The sequence below is a fragment of the Bactrocera neohumeralis genome, chromosome 2 (assembly GCF_024586455.1).
Source record: "Bactrocera neohumeralis isolate Rockhampton chromosome 2, APGP_CSIRO_Bneo_wtdbg2-racon-allhic-juicebox.fasta_v2, whole genome shotgun sequence".
Classification (NCBI taxonomy): domain Eukaryota; kingdom Metazoa; phylum Arthropoda; class Insecta; order Diptera; family Tephritidae; genus Bactrocera; species Bactrocera neohumeralis.
In genome coordinates, this window is record NC_065919.1 from 18641366 (window position 1) to 18653770 (window position 12405).

The 12405-nt window shown below is 40.0% G+C and overlaps 1 protein-coding gene across 6 annotated transcripts in view; it reads right to left on the minus strand.

The window, feature by feature from the left end:
• The window catches only part of LOC126751017 (neurofibromin), a 41353-nt gene that overhangs the window by 22075 nt on the left and 6873 nt on the right, over positions 1 to 12405 (minus strand). For 4 of the 6 annotated variants that reach the window (XR_007665846.1, XM_050460908.1, XM_050460906.1 and 1 more), the window contains 12 exons: positions 11755 to 11889; positions 11013 to 11678; positions 10727 to 10953; positions 10256 to 10670; positions 9987 to 10193; positions 7653 to 7914; positions 6367 to 7593; positions 4601 to 5197; positions 4265 to 4531; positions 3946 to 4200; positions 3788 to 3886; positions 1470 to 1562 (listed from right to left, as the gene is read on the minus strand). Coding sequence is in view for 5 of the 6 variants with exons in the window: in XM_050460908.1 (XP_050316865.1) it covers positions 1470 to 1562; positions 3788 to 3886; positions 3946 to 4200; positions 4265 to 4531; positions 4601 to 5197; positions 6367 to 7593; positions 7653 to 7914; positions 9987 to 10193; positions 10256 to 10670; positions 10727 to 10953; positions 11013 to 11678; positions 11755 to 11889 (4450 nt within the window). In the remaining variant the exon portion in view is untranslated. The remainder of the gene's footprint in view (positions 1 to 1469; positions 1563 to 3787; positions 3887 to 3945; positions 4201 to 4264; positions 4532 to 4600; positions 5198 to 6366; positions 7594 to 7652; positions 7915 to 9986; positions 10194 to 10255; positions 10671 to 10726; positions 10954 to 11012; positions 11679 to 11754; positions 11890 to 12405) is intronic. The other 2 variants (XM_050460910.1, XM_050460907.1) reach the window with 1 other exon arrangement.

Sequence of the window (12405 nt, forward strand, 5' to 3'; positions counted from 1 at the left end):
ATATGCTATAGTGGCCCGATTTAAACAATTGGGTTCTGAGTTTCTAGCAATGGCTTGGACAATAATGTATGCCAAATTTTGTGAAGTTATCTGGTCAAATAAAAAAGTTTTCTATACAAGAACTTGATGTTGATTGTTCAGTTTGTATGGCAGCTATCTGCTATAGTGGTCCGATATGAACAATTTGCTAGAAGATTTTAGCAATGGCTTGGGCAATAATGTATGCCAAATTTTGTGAAGTTATCTGGTCAAATAAAAAAGTTTTCTATACAAGAATTTGATTTTGCTCGGCCAGTTTCTATGGCAGCAATATGCTATAGTGGCCCGATCTGAATAATTTGTTAGGATATTGTGGGGCTGCCTTGAACAATAATCCATGCCAAGATTCATGATAATATTTTGTGTAATAAAAAAGTTTTCCATACAAGTTCTTGTTTTGTATCGGTCAGTTTGTATGACAGCAATATGTTACAATAGTCCGTTATGAACAATTTGTTGGGAGATTGTGGCGCTGTCTTTGAAAATAATCAATGCTACATTTTGTGAAGATATCTTGTCAAATAAAAAAAGTTTTCCATACAAGAACTTGATTTTGATCGTTCAGTTTGTATGGCGGCAACATGTTATAACAGTCCGTTATGAACAATATATCGCTGTCTTTGACAATAATCCATGCGAAATTTGTGAAGATATCTTGTCAAATAAAAAAGTTTTCCATACAAGGACTTGATTTTGATCGATGAGTCTAAAAAATTTTCTCTAATTAAAATTAATACTAAAGAAACACAAATTAATTTATTTTATTTATACAACTACTATTAAAAATTAAGTAAAATTAATTTTTTTCTATCAAATCATAAATAAAAATAGTGCAACAAAAATACATTAATTACGAACGCAACAAATTTCTACTACCTCCAAGTATTAAGCAACTTAAACCAGAAGCAAACGTTTTTACTATAAAAATATCGAAATAAATAACTCTAATAATGCATATCTTAAGACACATGAATTTAAAACACACAAAAAAACTTATTAATAACTAAAACACTGATATTTCTAATAAATATCTTTGAGGGTGCCAAGCAAACGACAAAGAGGTGCTTGTTTGGACAACTGTGCGCTTTTGGAAATAATAAATAAGTTTGTGTTGTCGCATATTTTAGTACTTTTATAGTTTTCTTTTTCATGCCAAATATTTATTGTGTGTGTATATGCATAGTTATGTAGGAGAGTGGTGTTTAACACGAAATCAAGTCAAGTGCGGTACAAAGAGTGTTTGTTGTGTTGTGCTGCTCAAACATTCATTAACATTTATGGAAAATATGAATATTTTGTACAAGGAAACAGTTAATTACAACTAAAAAAGAGCTAGAAGAGCAGGTCTCATGAGAGTATAAGAAAAGGAGCACGAGCAATGGCTAATAGAGCTAGTAGTAAGTAAGAGAAGAGAGCACAATAGCTAATACCTGGCGTTCTTCGATAGTGCTCGTATTATTCGGTTCTTTTGTTGTTGGCACCGAAAAAGAGCGCTGTGTTTTAAACAAAACTTTGGCATTCATCTAGATGATTTTAGTTTTTTTTTTGTTTTTTGTATTGATAAATTTTCAAATCCATATGCATGATAGTTTTCCAAATAAAATAAAAAAACGTGTATAACCCAAATACAGGCAGCCACCATAAAGTTACGAATAGAAATCATAAATCATCAACCACAAATAAATTCCAATAGCAAGTTCAAATGCCCATCGTCAATTGGGTGGAGGGCGGTTGTGTGAGAAAGAAAGGGAGTTGCATGCAGTTGATTGGTTGTTGTCGGTGTGTTGGTTTAAAACAGCAATTTCAAAGTTAGTCAAAACAAAGAAACAAAAGATAATTAATATATTTGGTAGCAAATTGTTATCAGGATATTTTTTTTAAATTTAAATTAACGAAATTAAATTGATTTTTGTTCAAATCATAAGTAACAACACGTTGAACATATCAGCAATATGTTTTGAGTACACGATTTATTACGATTATGTAATGCAAGCACCAAATTATTAGCAGGCAATAATTTAACATGTAGTTTTTGGTATCGATTACGTAACGCATATATATTTGTCAACATAAAAATAGAGAAAATATAGAAAATAGATTTCAATCAATTACTTTACGTGATTTATACTTGCTTTAATGCAATAAATACAGAAAATTATATTACTTTTACGTCTACAAAACGGAATAATAAGCAGGATGAACGCTGGCGATTAAGTGGGTTCAAAAAACCAAGAAAATATTTGGAATTCGGCCGCGATGAAGCTTTAATAATCCTAAAGCTGAATTTTTAGCATAAAAAGATATAAGAAAAGGTATTTATTCTAATTTTGAGCAACCAGTTTGTATGGCAGCTATATGCTATAGTGATCCGATCTGAACAATTTGTTCGGAAATTGTAGTGCTGCCTCGGATAATAAGCTGTGCCAAATATCGTGAAGATATCTTGACAAATTAAAAAGTTGTTCATACAAGCATTTGATTCGGATCGTTCAGTTTGTATGGCAGCTATATGCTATAGTGATCCGATATGAACAATTTGTTCGGAAATTATAGTGCTGCCTTGGACAATAATCTGTGCCAAATATCGTGAAGATATCTTGTCAAATAAAAAAGTGTTTCATACAAGCATTTGATTCAGATCGTTCAGTTTGTATGGCAGCTATATGCTATAGTGATCCGATATGAACAATTTGATCGGATATTGTAGTTATGGGTTGGACAACAATCTGTGCGAAGTTGCGTGAAGACAACTTGTCAAATTAAAACGTTTTCCATACAAGCACTTGATTCCGGTCGTTCAGTTTGTATGACAGCTATATGCTATAGTAGTCCAATATCGGTGGCACCGACAAATGAACAGCTTCTAGGAAAGGAAAGTATGTGTGCAAAGTTTCAAAGCGATACCTTAAAAACTGAGGGAACTTACTCTCGTATAAACAGACCGATAGACAAGACGTTACCGCAATAGATACGGATTTTATCCGCTCAAGGACGGTTATAGTGCCGGTCAGATACCGAAATAGAAAAGATCTATGTATTATATATTTTGAAGAAAACTTGAAATAATGATGATGCTAGCAGATTGACTACGAATCCATGGATATTTCATAATCCATAATCGTAGTCAGCTCAAATTCTAACACCGGCGCCCTCAACATAGTGTCTTAGATTAGTTGTGGCGACAGCATGATGGTCAGAGACTTCTCTCTCCTGAAGTTTACAAAACTGCTTGACTTAATGTACCGGAAAATATTGTCTTATTTTTGCACATTCATGAACGTAACTTTTTTCGAACCGAAAAAGGATGATGTATTCTACTAAACTTCTACTGAAAAGTGAACTGAACTAAAAGGGATTCGCGTTCATCTTGCATTAAAAACAGTGGTCGGCATTATTGCTGAGTGCTCGAACTCTAGCTCTTTCGAGAACTCTGTGAATTTAGGCATGGGTAATATTAGTTCGCACCGACTCGATGGAGCATGCCGTTCCCACGACAGTCGGGTCTACGTAACCGGAAAGGACCCGGATTTTTATCCGGCCAAGGACTGACTGTCGATACAACAACAACAGCATTGAACTGGCAGAATTGTCAAGATATGCCGACCACTGATTCAAAAAAAAAAAATATTTATAATAGTAGAGTAGTAGAGTTAGTATTAGCTTAAAACAAATTATACTTAGATTGAATAAATAAGAACTGTTGAAAATAGAAGCTAATAAACACACATAACATACAATAGTTGCTTACCTGATGTGCGGGTCCTTTGTGATGACGCGCAAACTGTAAAGCTGACTGATCAAGCATATCCCAGGACTTTTGCCGACGTGGCAGTGACATGCCGAGCGCCTGCAAAATACATATAACGGTATTTTATTAAATTTAAACAATTAGTGCGCGACATTTACATTCTGATTGCCATAGAAGATCGTTTCGCCATTTTCCATAATGCTCAAATCGGTGGTCCATCGCGGTATGGCATGCTTGACGTGGCAGCGTGAGCGCACTTCCTCGGAAACGGCTACCAGAGCCGTCAAATAGGCAACGCTGTCAGGTGTCACTTCGAATTTGTCGCGATGAAAAGGTTTGGCGACGAGACTCAGCAGCGTGCCGAGTATGCGCGATGTGCGAAAGACAGTTGAAGGTGTGGGATGACGAAAGCCCTACAAAAGGGAAAAAATTTATTAAAATAGTGTCACATACCAAAGCACAACAAATAAGTCATACTTTTAGCAAGTGACCGACGAGTGCAAAGTGGAAATTGCTGCGAAACGATAAGCCAACTGCATGATCGAGTTGCTTGAAGTGCCACTCAAGTTTTTCGCGTGTACGCATCATGACATCGGCTATGCTCTCGTGATCGAAGCAACCCTGACGTTCCAGTGTATGCAGATTTTGTTCGAGAAATGCCAAACCGGCGTCATACAACGATACTTCGTCTAGCTGCAGTACCGAGATAGCAACCCAAAAGAGGGCGCGATGTATGGGCGATTCCTGCACACCAAAAATAGAAAATATTTTCATCTTTGAGGTTAAAAAATAAAATTATTATTATTAACTTACAGGTCTCAGTAGGGGTTGTATGCGCGTCAAACACAATACGATCGCCTCGATTAATGTGATGTCGTTGAACGATTCCAGTGCTTTTACTAAAATGCGCAAAAGTTGTTTCACTTCCTGATCGGTTATGCTTTTACTAATGCAACCGTAAACTATGAGCGCACGTGGTTCCAACGCAGGGTTGTAACAGAAGGCGAAACTGCGCGACAACGTCGTCCATGTCTCCAACCATTGGCAATCCGGCACATCGGGCATGCAAACCGACATGATCTCCGACAGCGAATCGACCACCTCTTCCAATGAGGGCAATGTAATTCGCTCCACATCGGCTGGTAACATTTGACAGACGCGCTCATTGCCCAACCATCTGTCGGATGGATGTCGATAGCTCGAGCGGAAGGCTGTTACAGCGGCCGATTTGACTTTGCTGATACCGAAGAGCGCATAGAATTTGTATAGTGAGAATTCCTCGAGTGCCAGTCGCAGCACGCGCTTTGCGTTGTCTGAGAAAGTCGGTTTAGTGCAAGTAGTCAGCGAGTGTATGATGTTGACGACGAGACCGTGTATGGAGGCGCGCATCGTTACCGAACCGGAGCAGATCTAATAAGGTGGGAGAGAGTGGAGTGTTAGTTAATTAAAGTTCTAATTAATAATACATACATATAAGCTTAAGTGAAAGAGTTGAAGTATGATACAAACGTTTCGAAATTTGAAAGTTATGTTATATTGTAGACACAATTGTTCAAGAAGGGGAAAAATAAGTCTTTAAAGTTTTAATCAACGTTAGCTTTTCTAGAGTTTAGGTAATTTGATGACTAAAGTTCATAGAAAAAACCCTTGCCCTATTCGTCACCTTTTTTTCAATTTTCGATTCAATTACATAAGTTTTTAAATCCCATTTCTCTGAAATTAAATTTTTTGAAGTATTTTTTGTTATTTATAAACAATATGAGCGACCCAAGAGATGGCCCGGTGAGACTAAGACTTTCCGATCTAAACGGGGTTACGCCATCTGAATAAAGTTCTAAATTAATGCGTACACAACCGGCTGTTGTGAAAAAGTTTCTTGATGTATCCCATCAAACGTGCATAAAATTGAGGCTTATATTGTAAACACAATTGTTCAAGGTGAAAATATGAACTCTCTCTAAGCAGTTCTTGAACGTTGCTTTCACCGCCTTTAACGGAGCATCAAGAGGTCATTCCTATCCAGGTCGATGACATCAAACAATACGCCGATGGCCATTTATAGTGGAGCCATTAAACCTTCACCGACTCCATCTCAATGAATGGTGTACTTGAAATCAAACCACCACCCATTGCAGACGAAGAGCTCGAGTTGCCGTAAGAATCGAGACTGACCCTTGCACAGCTTCGTTCTGGATACTGTAGCAGGTTTAACTCCTACTTATCCACAATAGATCCTGACATATCAAACATATGTCTAGCGTGCAATGGGTTTGGAATTGACCCGGACGGTTATTTTGGCGATCTAACGCTGTTTAGATTGGTGAGTTCTAGGTTAAGTGCCGTGGGTTAGATCTAAAATTCTCTAACCTCACTTTATATACATAAATGATCTTGCAGTAAATGATCCACCTACTGCAGAAGAATCGTAAAATCATTAATTTTACACTAGAAACAAATGAATCATCCCCAATAATTTCATAATTTTACAAATAATTCACTTACAACAACAAAAACAAACAATAATAATTCGAAAAATCAATATAAAATAGAATTATGTAACGCTGGAATTAAGTACTCACCAAAAACGTGATAATATGAAATAGATATGGCAAATGTGTTACGACATCAAGGCAGTTATTGAAGGACAACATGAGCAGAAAACGCGTCAATATTGCAATATCATCCCACATCATATGCTGCTCCAGAAACTGTGTTGGATTGGTGCAGGTCTTATCCAAGACGCGGCACATGCGCGTTATTATCTTCTTCGACACCAACAGCACATTGGCAGAGGCGAGCGCCACAGCCGTGTCGGCCATAATCTCCACATGCGGCGAACCCAAACCGTAAGTAATCGATTTGTGTAGGAAATTATCCAACACCATATCGATAAGATCGGGTATGCGACCAATAGAGCCCCAAATTTTCGCCTGCACCGATGGGTACATCTCCTTCTGTTCGATTGTAAGACAAATCAATTTGTCTAAAATCTGTGCGACCTTTAGCTTTTTGGCATCATCGTTCGATTTGCAAAATTTCAATAGATTATTCAGCCACGGTGTCATATATTCCAAGCATAAATGCTTCAATTCAATTGTGCTACGCTGGAAACCCTGTATGCATTCCTCTAGAAATTCGAGCGTTAAATGTGGCTCGTTGGTGGCTAATTTCTCGCTGATGGATTTAATGAAAATTGTGTTGTTCGATGGTATACACAAACCGTGTGCCTCCAATAGTTGACCTTCGATTTTCAAATCAAAGGAGCAGGTGAGCGAGCAGAGTAAATTATAGGCAGCTAAACGCAAGGTGGGATCCGAGGTGCCTAGATTAAGTAATGCCATATTTAAAAGTGTACCGGGCACATCTTTGGGACGTATTTTTTGGTGCACCGTCACCGATTCCGGTTGACTTAACTCCCAACGATTGCGTATATGTATAATGGCCTGTACAATGGTATCACAATCGTTGTGTATAAAGCTAAGCTGACCGCTTTCATTCGTTATGGAGAGCGTAAATTGATTATCATCCACCAGACAAACTTCCTCAATTTCGGAGGCATAATAGACATCGTTCAGCAGTACTGAGTGACCCAGCACTTTGGTTTTCTCCACTGCTGTCACTTGCAATGCAGTGGGTCCGACTTTTATAGCAACTTTGGTATCTTTATGGCTAAGCTTGAGCGCATTATTGAATACCTTGAGATCTTCGTCTAGCGATAATGTGGCGCCTGGCAGTTTCTGTTGTTCAGTGTCGATGTATTCATTGAGTTTATTGGACGAATCGATGAAGACTAGTTTGCGATCGCTCTGTGGATTAGTTATAATAATAGTTATAAGACCAGTTTTTTTGTTTTTGCAAATTTTACCTTTATCGGCGCTAGTATGCGTTCATGGAATTTTGTATATTCACGCACCCACGAATTACAGTTGTAAATGTAAATGGTGTATAAATTGTCATAGGTAACGGTTGGCAGCACACAAAACCATTTCTGCAAGAACTCTGTACGAAAGCGATTATCCGAGCAAGTGTGCGTGAAGTCTATGAGCAATTCGAAAGGTGAGTGGCAGAATGCTTTCAGCGTGAGTATTACATGATAGAGCAGTAAATCGCCATTCGTTTCGCCGATTCTGAAAGTAACAAAGAAGAAAATGTAAACTTAATTAGTTGAAATTAAAAATTAGAAAAAACGGATCCTCTCAAAAGAAGCCAAAGCGGATGACTTACAGGCTTCAGGACTAACGGTGGAGGGGGGAAACGATGCCCAAACGGACATGGAAATCGACTCCGTTCCTTCGAACGTGGAGAGTGCTGAAAATGGATCGTCGACTAAATACATAAAAAATTAGAGAAAAGGATTTCAGCTTTCCTAACGGTGGTTCTACGGATCCTCCTAAAAGGCGCCAGAGCGGATGACCTACAGACTTGCTGTTGTTGTAGCAGCAGAAAACATTCTTTAAGTAATTTCGAGGCATGGTATCGAGTTGACAGTTCTGGGCCGGATAAAAATCCGGGTCCGTTCCGGTTACTTAGACCCGATTGTTGTGGGAACGACTTCAGACTTCATCTGCTACAGACTTCATGACTAACGGTGGAGAGGGGAAACGATGGTCAAACGGATTTGGAAATCGATTCTGGTATCGCAAAACCGGCTGTTACTGCGGCTGTTCGAAGAAGACAGTGGCGGTATGGATGATAGTGCGGAACTCGCACTACTTCTGGAGAAACCTTTGGAGAATGAATGTGCTACAAATTAATCTCCGCAATAGATGCTTCCGTCAATCTCTTGTTTCGTCTGGGAAGAGATTGTAGCTGAGTAGCAACGGCATCTCTGGGTTAAACACAAAAAGCCACGAGCTGCTGGCCAATAACACAGGTAGAACCAGAGCCTGTTTGCTGATCCGAAACTAACTTAAAGCTTTTCTTCCGCCACATTTCAGCAACGAAGATGTCGGCACCGCCAGACTAGAAAATGGTGCCGGAGAGCTCGGGTTGATATCCGCCTACATGACTCATGTCGACGAGGTGGGATCACCTCCTAAGTTGCTAAGAGGAGCTCTGGCAGAGGCTATTCAAAGAGGAGCGGACGTGAATTTGGCTCGGACGCAAACAAGAGGCACCCGGTATGTGGCATCTCAAACATAAATGCTAGAGGTGAGTTACTTTTTGATTTTATTTGCAGCGAAGATCTTTTCATTTGTAATATAAGAAAATACCACACTTTTGTAACTGTGGGCAGGGAAGAAGTCCTCCACCACACCTTGGCCTCAAAAGAACTGGAGAGTTCTATATTACCACTCCTTCTTGGTAGTGTGTCTAGTAAACATTTTAGGAGTTTCAGAAACACGGATAGGGATCTGTACTGCACGAAGCTTCAATCAGCTCTTCCTATTGCTTACTAAGTGCAATTGGCTGGCTCCAGCGGCTATTGGGTGTTGTGAGAGTTAGGACTTGCTATATACTAGTCGGAAATAAAGCAGGCCAAGAGAGTTTCATGAAGATCCTTCTGCGAAAGCATAGAAGGGTCATTTGTTGGAAACACGATTTTTTTATTTGACAAGATATCTACACCAAGTTTTGCATGGATTATTGTCAACGGCAATCTCCGACGCAATTATACAGATTGGACCACTATGGCATATAGCTGCCATACAAACCGGCCGATCGAAATCAAGTTATCGTTCTTGTTGTAACGGGTACCTAATTTCCGTTAGGTTGGTAAGGATTAGATAAATTGTCGTCGACGTCATCAAACGGTAGACCCAAAAACGTGCTGTTTCGACCGGATGAGTAGGGCTAGTGGTTCATGCAAAGAGGTGGCTAGTGTCATGCGGAGACTCATTCCACGCAGGACACATATTAGATATGTCGGGGTCTATTCTGGATAAGTAGGAGTTTAAACTGCTACAGTATCCAGAACGAAGTTGCGCAATGGTCACTCTCATTTCTCGCGGCAACTCGAGCTCTTCGTGTGCAATGGGTGGTGATTTGACTCCAAGTACACCATTCACTGAGAAGCAGACGGTGAAGGTATTGATGGGTCCACTGTAAATGGCGGTCAGTGCATGTCGGAAGTTAAGCTCCCGTATAGACACATGACACCGTGAGCAACCCGCATAAAGACCCTAGCAATGACTGTTAACTCAGCATGCAACTCACTATATTACTTGTTTAACTTGCAGTGCAAGCGCACACTACTCACTTGTAACGCCTGGCAATGTAGTAGAACACTGGTAATCCCGCTTTACTTGCGCCCGCTTGATAGAAGATATTCATGGATTTTATGCTTTTGAATTCCTCCTTTTCGTGCATTTGATGTTTCACCATAACATCTTCGAAGTAATTCGATGACATGTCAATAGAGCTCCAACGCGCATACGATGAGAACATCATGCTGCAGTGCACCGAACTAAAATGGATAATAAATAAGAATTCTTCGTTGTTTTTTTTTAATCGTATTTAATTATTTACTGTGAGTCCACTGGTTTATGTTCTGGCGGCCCCAAATAAGCTAGCAATGTGGCCATTTTGTCGAAAGGACGTCTGCCTACAGCTTTGTGATCACGACTGCTGGAGAGATAATCGCCAATGCGCTCCTGATGCGTCCACAGCAAGCGATGCAATGCCAAAACATTGGCATCTGAGATGAAGCTCATGCTGTGCGACGCCTGGTCCACCGTCTCGCAATCCGAGGCGATTTGTACGAAAAAGTGACGACCTTGTTCAAATCGTGCGCGTAGAAAATCATTGAATGACACCATATGCTGTTCCTTAGAGAACTCAATGTGATTGGCGATGTTTTGTAAGATTTTCGACATCAACATTAGACCACGCTTCACCGAAGCGGGTACTTGGCGATTAACAATGCCGAGTTCTTGGGGTGATACTGGAAAGCAGCGTGTAAGTATTTTTACTTCCTTCCTTTTGTGGAAAAATACTCACCAATAGCTGGATTTATAAAGCGTAGAAAGATCACAGTGCCCACTGCGCCAATATTGGTTTGCAAGACAGTGGGAAAGCGTTTGCTCAACACCTGATAGAGGCAGTGACACATTGAGCGCAGCTGTGAGGGAAAACGATCCACTGAATTGAGTATCGCTTCAAAGAAGACTCTGGTGAGCGATATTAGGTTCTCTTTATTGCGTTCCAAGTCTTCACCGGGCTCGAGTCTGTGGGAATAAATTTGCAGGCAATCAAAATATTTACTAACTTCAACAATATTACTCACCTAGCCGGATCCACCTCATAGCTAGTGGTCTGATCATCGAGTAACGGTCGTATTAGCGGCTCCAGCAAGTTTTGCAAATAGCTTGCACCGTAAATTTTAAAGCAAAATGCCATTATTTTACTACCAAGCGAATTGCCGCGAAAGAGTGTCGACATGCATTCGGATATTTCGACTTCGCGATAGAACATGTTCCACAAGAGCGGTGAGAGCAGATGCTTGGCATCGAATAGTGTTACCAGCACACGTGCCAATTCATCCATTTGTGAAGTGGTCACTACATTAGCCAATGCCATCGCTATAGGCAGCTCACCCTTATCGCTAATCATTGTAACTAATTGGACCAGCTGCTCAAATCGATCGGCCAGCACAGTCTCGGCGAGCGTATCGAATTCGGTGCCTTGCTTCAAGATGCGCGTAAGCACTTCCATAAAGGAGGCGCGTGTTTGTAAATCGGGATTGTAGCCAAGATCGATGGAATGCGTCAGACCCGAGTCGATGTTGGCGCCGAGCAAGTTTGACATCGCCTGTATGGTGTTAAAGCGTAACATGCCCAATCGGCCATTAACAGCCGGATGCGGTGGGAGTAGTGGTGGATTACTTAGCTCTTTCTCAGCCTCAGTGCTATCAATGCAGTCGTTTAGGAGATTCATGAAAAGCGTGAAGTATCTGAAATATGTAAAAAACAAAAACAAGTTGTGTAAATGTTTGAAGGCAATGTGGATTCTGTGTGTTTGTGTTATACTTGAGGAATAATGCGCTCTTCGCGTCCATCAAATCGCCACGATCGGATTCCTCGGGTTGCAAAGGTAGTCCACGTAGCAAAGCGGCGACAGCTTCCATGCAAGCTATATCGAGTTCACGGAATATTTCAGCGGGACTAAAAAATTAGGAAAAAGAAGTATGTAACAAGAAATAAAAGCGTATTTTTTTTGCTTGTAGTAAAAAAATCGTATGAGTTCAAGTTGTCAGTTAATCTGGCGTCTAGGTATTTGCTCTAAAGTTCACTTGAATCCTTACAATTTTCAAGCCAGCCAGAGTCCACTGCACCGAACGAGATATCTTTACGAAATTCGGCATGAATTATTGCCCAAAGCAACGGTACAATCTCCGAAGAAATTGTTTGATCGGTCCACCCTAGCAAATAGCTCTCAAACAAACTGATCGATCCAAATGCAGTCCTAGTATGGGAAACTTTTTTATTTGACGAGATATCTTCGCGAAACTTGGCATGAATTATTGTCCAAGACAACTATATAATCTCCGAAGAAATTGCTCAGATCGGAACACTGTAGTCTATAGCTCCCACACAAACTGATCGATGAAAATTTAATCTTATTATGGAAAACTTTTTTATCTGACGAGATATCTTTACGAAATTCGGCACTCTATTATG